Here is an 18,146-nt window from a genome sequence, read left to right on the forward strand (position 1 = left end):
AAGGGGTAGATGATACTATTCTTGAACCAAGCATTTAAATATATGTAATTGACAGTATTCAGCATTTTATTATTTTTTGTTGGTCTTTTTGACTTTTAAGTGTCTTTTAGCTAGGGGGAGCTAGACCCTAATGGTTAGTTAGGAGCTGATTGGCAGCTCAGGTGAGATAGCCAGAGGGGTCAAATTCTGGTCAGGACTGAGAGACTCTGCAGGCTATCCCCTCTGGAATTTCCCACTGCTCTGAGGCTATCAGAAGAGGGCCCTGGAGGCAGTGGGTGCATCTGAGGCATGGATGGCTACACTATTGAGGGACCTCAGCCAATCACCAACAGGAGGCTTGGCAAGGGGCTTGACTCCCTTAAAAAGTGTCGGAGCCTGTTCAGTGTGGAGTGTTGTGGTGGGAGAGGAATGAGAAACAGGAAGATGTGAGGCTGGAGGAGGAAGACTGCCAGGAGGCCTAGTGGGATGGGGCCTCTGGACTCACTGGCCTCCTGAGAGAGGACCACCTGTATTGTGGGGAAGGAACAACCCAGCTGATAGGCCTGGTAGTAGCAGTCATTCTGCAAGCGGTACCGGAGAAGATCTGAGTGAGTACACCTGTACCCCCTGGGTGGATAGGGGAAGGAGCACTCTGGTAGGAAATCAGATTAGCCCTCTGCTAGTGACTGTTATGCATTTAATGGAACAAGAGCCAGATTTCCTGCTCAGGAAGAAAGTCTCCAGATTGCTGGGTAAAGAGGAGTTCATCTAGGGTCTGGGGTGGTAAAACTGGAGCTGCTGGCTAGCACTTCAACAGAGACTGTAGCAGAGAGGAAAAGCTGTGAATAGTTCAAAAAGTTGTCCTCAGATTTTGGTTCCTTTGTGCATCCTATACACCCCTTACCTAATCCAAGTCCTAATCCCTTCAATAAAATAACAAAACAAGCACTCAAGGACTGATTTCTGTCTACTGATGAAAGCTGGTGTGAAGAAATGTTAAATGCAGGACCATAGTGGGACCCAAATTCATCAGCAATCCCTAAGGGGGTAGTGCTACAGCAACATCTGCAAAGTTTTCATAAAAGCTACCTTCACCTCCTGGTTCCGAAGACAGTAAATTATAGGATTTAGAAGAGGGGTAACTACACAGTAGAAGACAGAAACCACTTTGTCCATTGTAAAGCGGATGTGGGAAGTGGGTCGAATGTACATGAAGATGACAGTCCCATAATAGATAGCCACCACAGCTAAGTGGGATGCACAAGTAATAAAAGCTTTCTTCTGGCCTTCAGCTGATGGGATCCTTAGAACAGCAAAGACAATGAAGGTGTAGGATAACATGATGAGAAAGAAACATCCCAATATAACACTCCATGACATGACCATGAAGGCAAACTCACCTTCTGAAGTGTCCTCACAGGAGAGCTTCACTAGAGGGGCATAATCACAAAAGAAGTGGTCTATAAAATTGGGAAAGCAAAACCTCAAGGTAGAGATCCAGACAGCAGGTGGGAATGCAGCCAGTAGACCACCTACCCAAGCCCCAAATGCCAGTTTCAAGCTATTCTGACCACTCATCTGAGTTGGATAATGCAACGGTCTGCAGATAGCCACATAGCGGTCATAAGCCATCACAGCAAGAAGACAGTTTTCTGCAGCCCCAAAGCCAAACAGGAAATAAAACTGGGCCAAGCATGACGATAAAGAGATCTCTTTGTGTTGGGTTAACAATGCATTAAGCATTTTAGGAACAGTCACATTGGTGTACAAGACCTGCAGCATGGAGAAGTTGGCCAGAAGTATGTACATTGGTTTGTGGAGATGGTGGTCTACTGCTACTAGTGTGACAATCATGAAATGAGCTGAGATTGTGAAGATATACATGCTGGAGAAGAGGGAGAAGAGAAAAAGTTCCACCTCTCGAAGAGTTTCAAACCCAACAATGATGAAAGAGTCAGCAATACTGCAGGTCCCATTGTCAGTTTTTGGCATTATCCTTCAAAAGCAGACCTTGAACAGTAAAAATCTGATATTTTAATCATAGTTTTTATTTAATACTTCAATCCACCCAGTTTTAGTGTTTGGTAGATGCTGGAGGGGTGCACCCCTTGACAGTCTATTTTATACCGTAAGATCTCTGCTATGAGTTCCCAGTCTGCAAATTTGTTATGCCAATTATGATGGTTCCTGCTTTCCATGCAGCATTTTACATTTATTTTATATTATGTTTTATATTATGGAGAATTTAACAGAAGCAGCTGGATCACACAAATGGGGACAGAGACACACAAAACTCCAAGTTGGACAGAAACAGAGTGAAATTACGGCAGGAGGATCTCACTGTTGAAGCATCTGAGATATAAATGAAGCTAGGACTTCTTTCTTTTGATTGGTTGTTACTTGGATTTTATATTGTAATGATTTGTAAACAAGCTGATGTGACAGGAATGTATTTTTAACAAAGATGCGAAAAATGTGTGCTTGATCACTATTCAAAGAAAAGCCACCTCTTTGCCTCTGCCGCATATAGACATATGCCACCTGTCACTAGCTCAACATATTTAGCTTTTCAGAGTCCTTGCTGTAAAATAATTGTTATTACCTGTTGATCTTGTGAATAGATCAATTACAATTTCAATTATTGTTATGGGGTGACACTTCATTTCATTCTGCAGTGAAATCAAACAGCAGCATTGTCATCCTGTGAACAGGGTATTTAGATGGACACGTCCGTTTTAATAGAGTTTAAGTAAACAAAAGTGAAGAAACCGTGTATGAAGAATTTGAAAAAATGAATATAGGAATTTATGTTCTGCATTATAGGCAAGATACAGTGACTCTAAGAATTGATGTGCCTATATAGGATACCGGTCCTGAATACAGGAGACAACTGACTGCCCTATATCAGCATCCTCCTTGCCCTAATCTGCAATACCCTGCTGTGTTATTCCCTTGGCTACTCATTATGTACTGCCCAGGGATTGTCTGAACACAACATTTATTAATATACTATAAATTAGGTCTTTGCTGAATTTGATTTACTTGCATTATTGTTTTCAAATCTGCAAATCCGTTAGTAGATGTAATCCCTAGCAGAATGCCATTTAGTTTGCAAAGGACCTTGATATCAGAAACAGTTGTGATGCTTTTTCATAATATATTGTTTTTTGGGTTTTTTTATCTGCTGCAGACTGTTCAGCCACTTTCTGTCTACATTCATTTGTTACAGCAACTGTACATCCTTGCTCAGGACTATTGATGAGCATGGGTTCTATCCAGGGGCGGACTGACCATTTGGAAACTCGGGCACTGTCCGAGGGCCCGGGGTCAGTAGGCCGGACTTAAACTAGTCAGCCGTTATGCATGCTAAAGATAGCGACTGCATGCTAACAGCAACCATTACAGGGATTTCTTCTATTCAGTAAGGGACGAGCATGAGATGCCCCCGGTACCTTTTTCATAGGCTTTTTTGAGTTTGGGCAAGAACACAGGGGCCCCGTGATCCCCTATTCCCCGGGGGCCCCATGAGTTGTCAGTCCGCCCCTGGTTCTATCCAAACCCAAGTTCATCCAAACCCGAAAGATAGCAGTCATTGCTAGGTCAATCATCTGTGAGCTGAAGATTCCCTGCCCTGCAGCTGATGTGTATAAAGGGTAAGGGATCCTGTTCTCTAGCATGTATAACCGCTGACCGGTTTCAAGGGCACATCCTCTTCTTAACAGCACTGATCAAGAACATCCGCCTCTAAGCCCGGGTTCACACTGATCCGGTGTGGAATTCGCATCGTTTTCTGTGCGAATTCCGCACCGCATCAGAATCACACCCTGTACATGTGAACCGCTGCGGGTGTGTATGTTAGCAACGTCCCAAAATCGGTCCGCAAAACGCAGCTCGATGTGCAGAATCGGATCACAAAGGTGTGAATACCCATGCGATCCAATTCTAGTGCAGACCCAAAAAAGGGTCCTGCACCTTATTGGTGTGGGTGTGGTGCGATTAGAGCCATACAAGATGTATAGCTCCAATCGCACCGCACACAAATCGCATGTGATTTGCACAGGAATGCGTTGCGGTTCCTGTGTGAATCACATGCGATATACCGCACTGCACATATGTGAACCCGGACTTAAACTAGTCACCCGTTATGCATGCTAAAGATAGCGACTGCATGCTAACAGCAACCATTACAGGGATTTCTTCCATTCAGTAAGGGACGAGCAGGTCTCTTCTTGGATGCAATTTTATGTGATATAGCAAGTCTAAACAGTGTGTTTGTGAGTACCATATTTTTCTATTTTTAATAAAGGTCATATGAAGGTGTCACACAGAGCCTGTGCACGGTCTGTCTGTTCTATAGTATTTTATAATTCACAGTCTGGAAAAACATGCAAAGCAATAGACAGTGTCTATTGTGATCACGAGTACATAAGAGAACCTTTATATATGTAGCCAGATGCTGGGCTACAGCAGTATAGAGAAGGAGACATTGCTTTACATTCTTCTCTCCCACTACAGAGATACTGATGCTTGTGTTGCACTCTTCTCCTCCAGCCAGCAGGGGGGAGCCAAGCAAGCCTATAGACTTCTATGAAAGCGCCAAGAATCCTGGGAGTTTGAGATGGCAGCCATATAATGGGATGAATGGGCTCCATACACTGTAAATCCCATCAATTTCTGAGACTGCTCAGCTAGGTTCTTGCTCTTGGAGCCGATGGAGCCAAGGAACACACATCTGCCGAGAGGCCAAACCAGCAGAGACACCTGAGCCATCGATTACATCTGCATTGTTGCCACAGGGAGACCAGAGCATCATCTCATCCTCTACTTTCCACCTCTGAATCTCTAGAAGCATTCTGTGGAGAGACTCAGGGACCTCCCCTACTACAGCGAACTTTCACAGCAGCAGGGGACTGGCGAGAGGGCTAATTGATCATTGCTAATTGTCAGGAATGGACTGGCCAGCTATGGTGGGACTCACCTGCCTTTTGATCTGCAGTACCAGGGCTGGCCAGCGGGTGTTCCCAGCAATCAGAGACTCAACTTTGCAGCCAGCTAACACCTGTAACTGATTATGCTGGGGTATTTAAGGGATGGCCAGACCCACAGACTCTGCCTTGGTGTTGTGTTTGTCCTGGGCCCTGCATCCTGTTTCTGTCCTGCATCCTGTTTCTGAACCGCTGCTGACTTCTCCTGCTCTGATCCCGGCTCGCTCCTGACCAACCCTCTGTCTGACCCTCTGTACCACGCTGCTTGCTACCTGTTCTGATCCCTGGCTTGTGACCCTGACCAATCTCCGCTTGCTCCCCCTGTACCTACCTGCCTTATTGATATTGACCCGGCCTGCCTGACGACGCTTGCTTGTATGTATTGTTATCTGTGGGTGGTTTGGTTTGGTTTGTTTGCACTGTATTATGTTTTAGTATTGCACTGCGTTTATGTTTGTATTGTTAGTGTTAATAAATTATATTGTTTATAACATATCTGAGGTCTGCGTTTCCCTGCGTCAGTCACACATCTCTGGTCACACCTGGGAGCCCTGACATTACACCAAGGCCAATCCTGACCAGAAGTGGCTGCACAGGGAAGCCATCTTGGCTTGTTGATGGGAAGGATGGATCTGGATGAGGTTGAGTATTTATCTCTGCTAGTGCTTGATGACAGAGAGTATGCTTATCAGACTCTGAAGGAGTATACCCGGGATGAACTGCTAGAATGTATACGGCTCGCTCATGTTCTAGTAGATCAGGGCACAGATTTCTCTATGGTGCAGCCATTGATTCAGGTTTGTGTTGAGTTGGTTTCATCTGGTTCCCCCGAATGCAGGGATGAATTTTTGCCACCATTTAGTGCAGACCAGGTTGAGTCCCTGGTGTGGTTATTAGAGGATGATGTGGGTTACTTTCTGGAGCGTTATTCCACATGTTCACCACAGACACTAAGAGATTGTATAAACGCAGTGCAGTCATTGACCAGACAGGCTTTGTGTAAGCTCAGCTTTGTTCAACCCATACTGCAGACATGGACAGACTTGTTGCACCCAGCCTCAGTCAGCTTACAAAAACCCAGTCCTGCTTCTAACTCTACTCCTGTATTCCCACCAGCTCCTCCAGTTACAGCCCAGTATACTTGGCTATCTACCGCATGTCAGTACCCTGTTCCCACTCGCTGCACCTATCCTGCCTTTAACCCAGTAAAAAAGCCCTCTGTAGCAACTGCTCCCTCTCCTGTTCCATCCTCCAGTTTTTCTCTGTCTCCAGCTGCTCCATTCGTTTGCAGACCTGCGTTTACTTGCAGTGCTCCAGTAGTTAAAACCAGAAAAAAGCGAAAATTCTTTCCAACCAATACCATCCTGCCAGTATCCAAACCGGTGAGCCTGCCGTCTGAGAACCTGCCTTCCGTGGTTCAGCCTGAAGCCTCTACTCAGCCTGAAGCCTCTACTCAGCCTGATGCCTCTCTTCAGCCGGATGCCTCTCTTCAGCCGGATGCCTCTCTTCAGCCGGATGCCTCTCCTCAGCCGGATGCCTCTCCTCAGCCGGATGCCTCTCCTCAGCCGGATGCCTCTCCTCAGCCGGATGCCTCTCCTCAGCCGGATGCCTCTCCTCAGCCGGATGCCTCTCCTCAGCCGGATGCCTCTCCTCAGCCGGATGCCTCTCCTCAGCCGGATGCCTCTCCTCAGCCGGATGCCTCTCCTCAGCCGGATGCCTCTCCTCAGCCGGATGCCTCTCCTCAGCCGGAAGCCTCTCCTCAGCCTGAAGCCTCTCCTCAGCCTGAAGCCTCTCCTCAGCCTGATGCCGCTACTCAGCATGATGAACTGATCCAGCCCGACGATCCTATTAGGCCAGTTGACTCGATGCCCGCTGTTGATCCAGATGATCCGGTACCTGATCCAGTGCCCGCTGTCGTGCCAATTGACTCAGAGCCCGCTGTCATACCTGGTGACCCGGTGCCCACTGCCTTGCCAGATGACGCGGTGCCCGCTGGCAAGCCAAATGACCTGATGCCTGGTGACCCAGTGCCCGCTGTCATACCTGGTGACCCGATGCCCGCTGTCGAGTCAGACAATCCGATACCTGATGACCCGGTGCCCACTGTCGTGCCTGTTGACTCGGAGCCCACTGTCTTGCCAGACGACTCGGTGCCCGCTGTTCCGCCAGTCGACTCAGTGCCCGCAGTCTTGCCAGATGACTCGGTGCCCGCAGTCTTGCCAGACGACTCGGTGCCCGCAGTCTTGCCAGACGACTCGGTGCCCGCAGTCTTGCCAGACGACTCGGTGCCCGCAGTCTTGCCAGTTGACTCGGTGCCCGCTGTTCCGCCAGTTGACTCGGTGCCCGCAGTCTTGCCAGTTGACTCGGTGCCCGCAGTCTTGCCAGACGACTCGGTGCCCGCAGTCTTGCCAGACGACTCGGTGCCCGCAGTCTTGCCAGACGACTCGGTGCCCGCAGTCCCGCCAGTTGACTCGATGCCCGCTGTTCCGCCAGTTGACTCGGTGCCCGCAGTCTTGCCAGACGACTCGAAGCCTGCTGTTCCGCCAGTTGGCTCGGTGCCCGCAGTCTTGCCAGACGACTCGGTGCCCGCTGTTCCGCCAGATGACTCGGTGCCCGCAGTCTTGCCAGACGACTCGGTGCCCGCTGTTCCGCCAGTTGACTCGATGCCCGCTGTTCCGCCAGTTGACTCGGTGCCCGCAGTCTTGCCAGACGACTCGGTGCCCGCCGCTTCGTCTGGGGGCCCGAGACCTGTTGCTCCGCCTGAGGACCCGAGACCTGTCGCTCCATCTGGGGGTCCGGCGCCCGCCGCTCCGCCTGAGGACCCGAGACCTGTCGCTCCATCTGGGGGTCCGGCGCCCGCCGCTCCGCCTGAGGGCCCGAGACCTGTAGCTCCGCCTGGGGGTCCGGCGCCCGCCGCTCCGCATGGGGGTCCGGCGCCCGCCGCTCCGCATGGGGGTCCGGTGCCCGCCGCTCCGCCTGGGGGCCCGATGCCTGTCGCCCCGCCTGGGGACCCGATGCCTGTCGCCCCGCCTGGGGGCCCGATGCCTGTCGCCCCGCCTGGGGGTCCGATGCCTGTCGCCCCGCCTGGGGGTCCGATGCCTGTCGCCCCGCCTGGGGGTCCGATGCCTGTCGCCCCGCCTGGGGGTCCGATGCCTGTCGCCCCGCCTGGGGGTCCGATGCCTGTCGCCCCGCCTGGGGGTCCGATGCCTGTCGCTCCGCCTGAGGGCCCGAGACCTGACGCTCCATCTGGGGGTCCGGCGCCCGCCGCTCCGCCTGAGGGCCCGAGACCTGTAATTCCGCCTGGGGGTCCGGCGCCCGCCGCCCCGCCTGGGGGTCCGATGCCTGTCGCCCCGCCTGGGGGTCCGATGCCTGTCGCCCCGCCTGGGGGCCCGAGACCTGTAGTTCCGCCTGGGGGTCCGGTGCCTGTCGCCCCGCCTGGGGGCCCGGTGCCTGTCGCCCCGCCCGGGGGCCCGGTGCCTGTCGCCCCGCCCGGGGGCCCGGTGCCTGTCGCCCCGCCCGGGGGCCCGCTGCCTGCCGCTTCGCCTGGTAGCCCGATGTGCCTCTGCCCGGAGTCCTGCCCGATGTGCCTCTGCCCGGAGTCCTGCCCGATGTGCCTCTGCCCGGAGTCCTGCCCGATGTGCCTCTGCCCGGAGTCCAGCCCGATGTGCCTCTGCCCGGAGTCCTGCCCGGTGTGCCTCTGCCCGGAGTCCTGCCCGATGTGCCTCTGCCCGGAGTCCAGCCCGATGTGCCTCTGCCCGGAGTCCAGCCCGGTGTGCCTCTGCCCGGTGTGCCTCTGCCCGGAGTCCAGCCCGATGTGCCTCTGCCCGGAGTCCAGCCCGATGTGCCTCTGCCCGGAGTCCAGCCCGATGTGCCTCTGCCCGGAGTCCAGCCCGATGTGCCTCTGCCCGGTGTACCGCTGCCCGGAGTCCTGCCCGGTGTGCCAGTCTTTGATATCCCGCCAGTTACCAGACCCGGGCGGTGGAACATTTTTCCCAGCTAGGACTGTTTGGAGCGTCCTGAGGCAGCTCCTTGAGGGGGGGGTACTGTCAGGAATGGATTGGCCAGCTATGGTGGGACTCACCTGCCTTTTGATCTGCAGTACCAGGGCTGGCCAGCGGGTGTTCCCAGCAATCAGAGACTCAACTTTGCAGCCAGCTAACACCTGTAACTGATTATGCTGGGGTATTTAAGGGATGGCCAGACCCACAGACTCTGCCTTGGTGTTGTGTTTGTCCTGGGCCCTGCATCCTGTTTCTGTCCTGCATCCTGTTTCTGTCCTGCATCCTGTTTCTGAACCGCTGCTGACTTCTCCTGCTCTGATCCCGGCTCGCTCCTGACCAACCCTCTGTCTGACCCTCTGTACCACGCTGCTTGCTACCTGTTCTGATCCCTGGCTTGTGACCCTGACCAATCTCCGCTTGCTCCCCCTGTACCTACCTGCCTTATTGATATTGACCCGGCCTGCCTGACGACGCTTGCTTGTATGTATTGTTATCTGTGGGTGGTTTGGTTTGTTTGCACTGTATTATGTTTTAGTATTGCACTGCGTTTATGTTTGTATTGTTAGTGTTAATAAATTATATTGTTTATAACATATCTGAGGTCTGCGTTTCCCTGCGTCAGTCACACATCTCTGGTCACACCTGGGAGCCCTGACACTAATACTGCTAGCAGTGACTCAGCCAGTAAGGGCAGGACACCGAGAATGTCCAATCCACCCACACCCATACTGCACTCTATACTGCATGTATTTCAAACCTACACTGCACCTATACCAACTCTATACCGCATCAGGGGAGTGGATAAGGGGGAGGCCTGAACCCCCCCCTAGAAGAGAATTGCCAAACCATCTCTGCAGCCCTCGAAATTTGCACTCGCCTGCGAGTGGAAATAAGGTGGGGCCGAGCAGTGCCGGGACTATGGGTGTATGGGAGCGGTGGCGGTGGGGGCAGTGACAAGCAGCGATCTCAATCTGTTGTATGGCTTTCAATGAAGCAAGGGTGGGTGGAAGGAAGCCATGGGAGGGAGAGGAGGAGAAGCAGCTTCCAGCTGCTTCATTGAAAGCCATACAGGAGATTGCTGCTGGTCACTGCTCCCACCGTTGCACAGAACATACCTGATCGTTACGTTTTCTTTTTGCCCCCTCCCGCTGTGTTCTTCTCAGTGCCCAGCCCCTCCCTCCATCCTCCACACCAATTGGAGAAGAGGGGAGAGAGGCTGGATCTGCTCTGTCTCACCCTATACTTGCCCACACTCCAGTCCATGCAGCTTGAGAGGAAGTGTGGGAGGAAAATTGAACACAGCAGCCGATAGCTGTGATGCATCTGAATGAGTCATGTGAGTCTGACCTACCTTCCTTCCACCTACCCCTCCCTTCCTTCCATCCACCCCTCCCTTCCTTCCATCCACCGCTCCCTCCCTTCCTTCCATCCACCCTCCCTACCCCCCTTCCACCTACCCCTCCCTCCCTTACTTCCACCCACCCACCCCTCCCTTCCATCCACCCCTCCCTCCCTTCCACCTACCTCTCTTTCCCTTCCACCCACCCCTACCTTCCTTCCTTCCACCTACCCCTCCCTCCCTTCCTTCCATCCACCCTCCCTACCCCCCTTCCACCTACCCCTCCCTCCCTTACTTCCACCCACCCACCCCTCCCTCCCTTCCACCTACCTCTCCCTCCCTTCCACCCACCCCTACCTTCCTTCCTTCCACCTACCCCTCCCTCCCTTCCTTCCATCCACCCCTCCCTATCCCTCTTCCACCTACCCCTCCCTCCCTTCCTTCCACCCACCCCTCCTTTCCTTCCATCCTCCCCCCAGAAAAAAAATGTATCTACAGCCTGGTACCACGTTATACCCAACTTTTTCCACATCTAAAATGCATCTATCTTGAACCAGTACCGAGACTATACCATACCTATACTACATGCAGGTTTACTGAGACTGTTGTTAAGATGCTCTTAAAGGGCCCCAAACTTCCCCCCATCCCTCCTTCCTTCCACCCACCTTTCCTTCCACCCCTCCCTTCCTTCCACCCACCCACCCCTTCCTTTAACCCACACACCCCTTCCTTTAACCCACCCTTCCCTTCCTTCCACCCACCCCTTCCTTCGTTCCACCCCTCCCTTCCTTCCACCCACCCACCCCTTCCTTCCTTCCTTCCTTCCACCCACCCCTTCCTTCCTTGGTGGTAAAAATGCAGCCCACCCTTTGCAGCTATAACAGCTCCAACTCTTCTGGGAAGGCTGTCCACAAGGTTTAGGAGGGTGTCTATGGGAAGGTTTGACCATTCTTCCAGAAGCACATTTGTGAGGTCAGGCACTGATGTCGGGGGAGAAGGCCTGGCTTGCAGTCTCCTCTCTAGTTCATCCCAAAGGTGTTCTATGGGGTTGAGGTCAGAACCAATCAAATTCCACTTTTTTAAGTCATACCAATACAAATGAAAGAAATAAACATGTGAATGCCCAAACATTTGTAATTGCAGTAATTTGCTGGGCGAAGTGGTGCATTATCTGACAGAAATACAGGGGTGACAATATTTCTGACCATGACCGTATATATATATATATATATATATATATATATATATATATTTTTTTTTTTTTTTTTTTTTTTTTTTTTAAGTGAAAGTGCTAGGTGTTTTTTCTTTTTTTGGGGGGGGGGGGTGGCGTAAATACATTTTATTTTGATATGAACTTTCTCGGGGTCGTTCCGCATTGTAAACGTATTGCTGACACAGCCAAAGCAGCCCTTTGTAGCATGTCACCACATGCTCATGTGGTAAAGTGTTGTGCACCAAAGCACCAAACACTGTATTTATTCCCCAGTTTGCCATAGCTGACATTAAATGTATGCAGTCCCCATTATTAACATAAATTTCAGGCAGGCCTACAAGCAGAGGCAAAGGTTCTATACACAGAGGTAGCAGTAGGTGAGCAAGACAAAACAGTTGTCAGAGCTGCACCATCTAGAGGCAGGGTACATTTGCCTTTTCGGTCAGAGTGGCCATGCTATACAGCCATAGCACACAGGAGGTAATTAGTAGTAGCTGACAAAGTCTTGTCTGCAAAGGCTACTGCTTCATCCTTTTCTTCCTCCTCTTCTGTCCATCCTGCTACAGTCACGCTAACTAGTAACAAGGTGTCCATGGAATTATTGCATCACACGACTACTAACTTGCTGCAAAAGGATGATCTTCATCATTCGCAAGTATTTCAGATATTGAAGATGTAAATGACAGCATCAGGATAATAGAGGGAGGAGACATTGGGAAGGAAGTAGCAAGAGGCAGTCATGTTCCAGCAGCTGGAGCTTACTACCAAGTGGACTCCAAGGATGAGAATAGGGTGGATGATTAGGTAGCAGGCAATCTGTGGGTGCCACTAATTGTAGAGGAGGAAAGTTCTGAGGGAAAGGCAGAACAGCATGGAGAGAGGATTATTTCCAGGAGTAGGAGCAGGAGCAGCTTTCAGAGGACTGGAGGGAGTAATTGTCCTAATCCATCTGATAGCACTGTCCCACAGGTACAGGCTACAGCAATCCACAAGTACAGGCTACAGCAATCCACAGGTACAGGCTACAGCAATACACAGGTACAGGCTACAGCAATACACAGGTACAGGCTACAGTAATACACAGGTACAGGCTAGAGCAATCCACAGGTACAGGCTACAGCAATCCACAGGTACAGGCTACAGCAATCCACAGGTACAGGCTACAGCAATCCACAGGTACAGGCTACAGCAATCCACAGGTACAGGCTACAGCAATACACAGGTACAGGCAACAGCAATCCACAGGTACAGGCTACAGCAATACACAGGTACAGGCAGTGGCATCCCTAGGGGGGTGCAGGGGGTGCAGGTCGCACCGGGTGACATCATCACAGGGAGTGCAGGAGCAGGATGCTGGCACAGTGACAGCTGCCCCCACCCCAGTGTAGCGGTAAAATGAGTATCCCCTGAAGCAACTGTGCATGTGCAGGTTTCAAGCTGAAGAAGAAGATCGCCGGCTCTGTACTAAAGTCGGAGATCGACTTCTTTGGCCAGAAATCGGCACATGCGCAGTTGCTTCAGGGGATACATATCTTCAAGGTATACTCATTTTACCGCTACACCGGCACCGCTCCTTCTGGAGGGGTGACACCACGTGTTACTGCTCTGGGTGACACCAACCCTAGGGACGCCTCTGGGTACAGGCTACAGCAATCCACAGGGCTTTTCCACAGAACTCTGCAGTCTGGGTCTAGTTCAATGTATCCTCTGCAAATAGCACCTCTATCGCCTGCAGCATATCAGCTATAAAAAGTACCAGCCATTTGGATACCGCATTGTCACGTACCTGATTGGAGACTGAAATGACGAGGTCAACCTCACTTGTGTCACTAGCCCTGACCCCACTGGAAGTGGAACAGAGGGTGTCTAGGGACCAGGGGAACAAGAGTGCCAGCAGATGTTGTTTGAAGCTCTTGTAGTTGGAGACTTTGGAAGACTGATGAAGCTCCGATTCAGGCACAGTAGTAATATGCAGAGCTGGTATGGTAGATCGCCAGGTGTGCACCAGAGCAAGGCAGGAAGCAGGGATAGGAGACAGGAGCAGTGTCAAAGGAATGGCCAGGGTCATCAACGGGTGGACAGCGAGGTACCAAATCATAAGCAAGCCAAAGTCAGGAGCAGAGCCGAAGTCAGGAACCAGTATCAAGCAGGAGAGGAATCAGAGTCAGGTCAGGAACAAGCCAGGTCAGCAACAAGGAAATCACACACAGGAACGAGCAGGAAACAGGGAACAGCTGAAAACCAGTCAGCACTCAGCACAGGCAGAGGCACCTCTTAAATAGTCCATCTGGCGCCAATCTTCACCGTGCGTGTGCATGATCGTGCATTACTGTGCACATGCGCACGTCTGTTCACCAGCCGTCTCCCTTGGGAATTCCCTAACACGCATGCATGAGAAAACACATGAGTTTGTACTGCAAAGCTCAGTTTGAGCAGCACTTCAATGACACAAGTCAATGGCAATTGCTCCTCCTAACTTGCTAGCCACCCTTTGACAAGAATATTCACACATGTACCTTGCGTGACACATTTCCTTAACCCAATGGTACAACAGTTTATTATTTAATTAGCCTCTTTAATGCTAGAAGAGTTTGTGGCCAGTTTAGGTGGTCATACTTGGTCAGGGCTCATCTGGCAGAAATGCAGCACCAACACAAGCTAAATGCCAACTTCCTCGTCTGTGATACTCCATGTACTGGAACTCAATATTGGCCATGATGTAGACTAGAGTACCTTGCAATCACTACAATATATGAGTACAGGTTCTGGGGAGCTGGGATTCTTTTGACTGTGCCAGTGGCTCATCATTCAGGACATATTCACCATTTTAATGATTAGTGATACAATGCCTCTCACGTTCCTCCTGGATCACACACCACATGGCCTGACAGCAGTAGGAGGAAAGATCTGCCTGTCTGATGACAGTGTGGACCAGAACACTTTTACTTAGTGAATCAGATTTTGATTACCAATGACTACAAAGGCTCTGCTGTTGATGCTACAGAATAACCAATTGACTTCCCCAAAAATTGATACATTCTGCATTGCTCCTCTCTGCTCGAGCATTGTAAAGGTGGTACAGAATGTTTCTGCGGCTGAACCTCAGCTGGCAAATTTCTAATGCCTACTATAGGGTAAATCCTTAATTGTTCTTCGAAGTTTGCAACCTATTCCAGTGCTCTGGAATATTTGTGGCTATTTTCTCTCAGATAATACAGTCTACTGTTTATTTCAAGATAAAACCTACCTCATCTCTCCCTCTTACATTGCAACCTTATCCAGCTGCTTACATGCTGTCTAACCACTGAACAGTAATTGTGAGAGAAGAGAGGGGCGCCAAACTAAGTGCAGCATAATTAGTAATTTTCTACAAGGTTAAAAACAATTGGCAACTCAGATTAATTAATTTTGAGCATGTCACCCTAGACGTGGTCCTAAGCAATCCCAGGGCCAGTGGAGGACATGGAGAGTCCTGGTGTCCAGATAGTGGCTGGAGCAGATCCTCTGGGTCTCTTGGAGTGACCAACCGCTGTGAAGGAACCAGCCTGGAATGCAGATGGCACTGGGGCAGATTTGAAGTCAAATGTCGGAGTGTGGTGACGTAAAAAGGGGGCAGTAACGTGCTTCAAAGCAGAGCTTCTTCCTCACCTCTAGTGAGTTGCCAATTGTTTTTAACCTTGCAATAAATTACTAGCTATGCTGCACTTAGTTTGGCACCACTCTCTTCTCACTCCTTACCTATAGAGACCAGTTTTACTCTAAGGGTGCTGCCATGGATGCTACTGCCTGTTGCTCACTGGCCCCTGGGAACATCAACAATCCGTTCCCCCCCCCTCTTTCCCCTCACACCAGTTGGACTTTATTCATGAACTTTTATATTATTGGACTTTTTAGTTAGTTCCACTATACCCTTCCAGCGCCACATACTTATCTATTATATGAACAATTGTGGCTATTGTCTCTCAAATAATACACTCTGTTGTTTATTTTACGATAAAACATGCTTTGTCTCTCCCTCCTAAATTGCACTTTTACAAGTTGCTTGCATACTGTCTAGCCACTGTACAATATTTGTGGCTATTGTTTCTCAAACAATATACTTTAATCTTTATTTCAAGATAAAACCTGCCTCATCTCTCCTTCTTACATTGCAACCTTATCTAGCTGCTTACATACTGTCTAGCCACTGCCCAATATTTGTGGCTATTGTCTCTCAAATAATTTTTAATTCAAGATAAAGCCTGCCTCGTCTCCTCTTCCTTCTTCTCTTCCTCTTAAATTGCAACCGTATCAAGCTGCTTATGTACTGTCTAGCTACTAGACAATATTTTGGCTATTGTCTCTTAAATATTATACAATAATCTTTATTTCACAATAAAAACCTCTTAAATGCCAACCTTTTGCTAGAATCAGTTGCTGGCAGATACTGTACAAAACGTTTTCATAATATTCAGCTACATTTTTTAATTGAATTCGCATACATTGTTTCATTTTCTCAACCCTGAAGAATTAAAACACTGAAGCTGTTAAAACACATTGGCTCTGCAGACATTTTATCATTAGAATTAACCTGTAGCTAGATTTGAATATTACAGTGTGGCAATTCAGTTCTAAATTTACTCATCCCTCTCACAACCTACAGTGGTTATGGAAATCCTTTGGTGGGTGGTAATTGCCGGTCTAATGTTTAGTATCTTCATAGTAACACAACTGCAATAATATTGGACGACAACTTCAGGGTTCCAGTGCTATTAATACATTTTCCCAAAATTTTATTGCTGTTTCTGGCCAGAAAAATTACCCTCTCTATTAGTTCTTGTGACCATTGTCTGTAGTACAGAAAGTAATGGTAAGTCCAAAATGTTCAGGTTGTTGAGGGAACAAGGCGTGAAATAAACTTTTCCAATAGCAACACCTGTTAAAAACTGTCTAAGAGGAAAGTTTCAGTTGTTTTGGTGAGGTTTGCTTGAAGTGTATAATGTGAACCCTTACTTTGAAGGTATAGGAGATACTATCCCTGAAGGAAGCATTTACAAATATGTCATTGATAGTATTTAGCATTTTGTTATTTTTTTGTTGGTCTTTTTGACTTTTAAGAATCTTCATGGCCTTTATTCTGAGCCAGAATTCTGCTCTAAGTAGAATGATTAAAAGGGTATACACTATACTATGTGTGTTTCTTGTGTGATGCAGGAAATTAAAATAAGTATTTCTTGTTAATATGTTCTGCCATTTGAGCCTTCAACATTACTTGGTTATCATACTTTTCCAACATCTGCAAAGTTTTCATGAAAGCCACCTTCACCTCCTGGTTCCGAAGACAATATATTAGGGGGTTCATGAGAGGGGTAACTACACAGTAAAAGACAGAAATCACTTTGTCCATCGTAAAGCGGATGTGGGAAGTGGGTCGAATGTACATAAAGATGACAGTCCCATAGAAGATGGACACCACAGTTAAGTGGGATGCACATGTACTAAAAGCTTTCTTTTGCCCTTCGGTTGATGGGATCTTCAGGACAGCAAGGAAAATGAAGGTGTAGGATATCATGATCAGAAAGGAAACATCCCAAGATAACACTCCATGACATGACCATGAAGACAAACTCACCTTCTGAAGTGTCCTCACAGGAGAGCTTCAGCAGAGGGGCATAATCACAAAAAAAGTGGTCTATAAAATTGGGAAAGCAAAACCTCAAGGTAGAGATCCAGACAGCAGGTGGGAAGGCAGCCAGTAGACCACCTATCCAAGTGCCAAGTGCCAGTTTTAAGCTGATCATACCAGTCATCAGAGTTGGATAATGCAATGGCCTGCAGATAGCCACATAGCGGTCATATGCCATCACAGCAAGAAGACAGTTTTCTGAAGCCCCAAAGCCGAACAGGAAATAAAACTGGGCCAAGCATGACGATGAGGAGATCTCTTTGTGTTGGGTCAACAATGCATTGAGCATTTTAGGAACAGTTACTGTGGTGTACAAGACCTCCAGCATGGAGAAGTTGGCCAAAAGTATGTACATTGGTTTGCGGAGATGGCGATCCACTGCCACTAGTGTGATGACCAGAAAATGGGCTCCGATTGTGAGGACATACATGCTGGTAAAGAGGGAGAAGAGAAACAGCTCCACCTCTCGCAAGGTTTCAAACCCAACAATGATGAAAGAGACAGCGATACCGCGGGTTCCATTATCAGATTTTGGCATTATCCTTGGAAAATAGACATTTTATTGTAAAAATCTAACATTTTAATAATAGTTTTTATTTAAAATTTCAGTCTACACAGCTGCAGCGTTTGGTAGTTAACCACCCTGTCTCTTCTAGCTCTTGAGTTCTCTATTGATCAGATATCTGTGCTTAAAGTAGTTGTAAAGGCTAAAGTTTTTTTACCTTCATGCTTTTTATGCATTAAGGTAAAAAACCTTTGCGTGCAGCCGCCCCTCCCCCTCCTCCCAGCTCCCCTAATACTTACCTGAGTCCTATCTCTATTCAGTGATGTGCATGAGAGCCCCAACTGTCCCGGGTCTCTCCAACCTCATTAGCTGAAACAGCAGCGAGAGCCATTAGCTCAGGAGCGAGCCTGCTCGGGTGTCCCCATTGAAAGCTGCTTACTGTGGGGGAAGTTGGCAGGA

General features: G+C 49.2%; 1 protein-coding gene and 1 pseudogene across 1 annotated transcript; both read right to left on the reverse strand.

Annotated features, from left to right (window-relative positions):
- Window positions 1-1,032: 1,032 nt before the first annotated feature.
- LOC149438094 (olfactory receptor 10C1-like) lies at window positions 1,033-1,971 on the reverse strand. The gene has a single exon (XM_089660259.1). It carries the CDS (start codon window positions 1,969-1,971, stop codon window positions 1,033-1,035), a length of 939 nt encoding a protein of 312 aa, XP_089516385.1.
- Window positions 1,972-16,714: 14,743 nt separating this feature from the next.
- LOC149438095 (olfactory receptor 10C1-like) lies at window positions 16,715-17,720 on the reverse strand (annotated as a pseudogene).
- Window positions 17,721-18,146: the final 426 nt, after the last annotated feature.

Source organism: Staurois parvus, unplaced genomic scaffold (assembly GCF_062004578.1).
Source record: "Staurois parvus isolate SC_StPar_1 unplaced genomic scaffold, SC_StPar_1.0 ptg001220l, whole genome shotgun sequence".
In the NCBI taxonomy this organism is placed as follows: Eukaryota; Metazoa; Chordata; class Amphibia; order Anura; family Ranidae; genus Staurois; species Staurois parvus.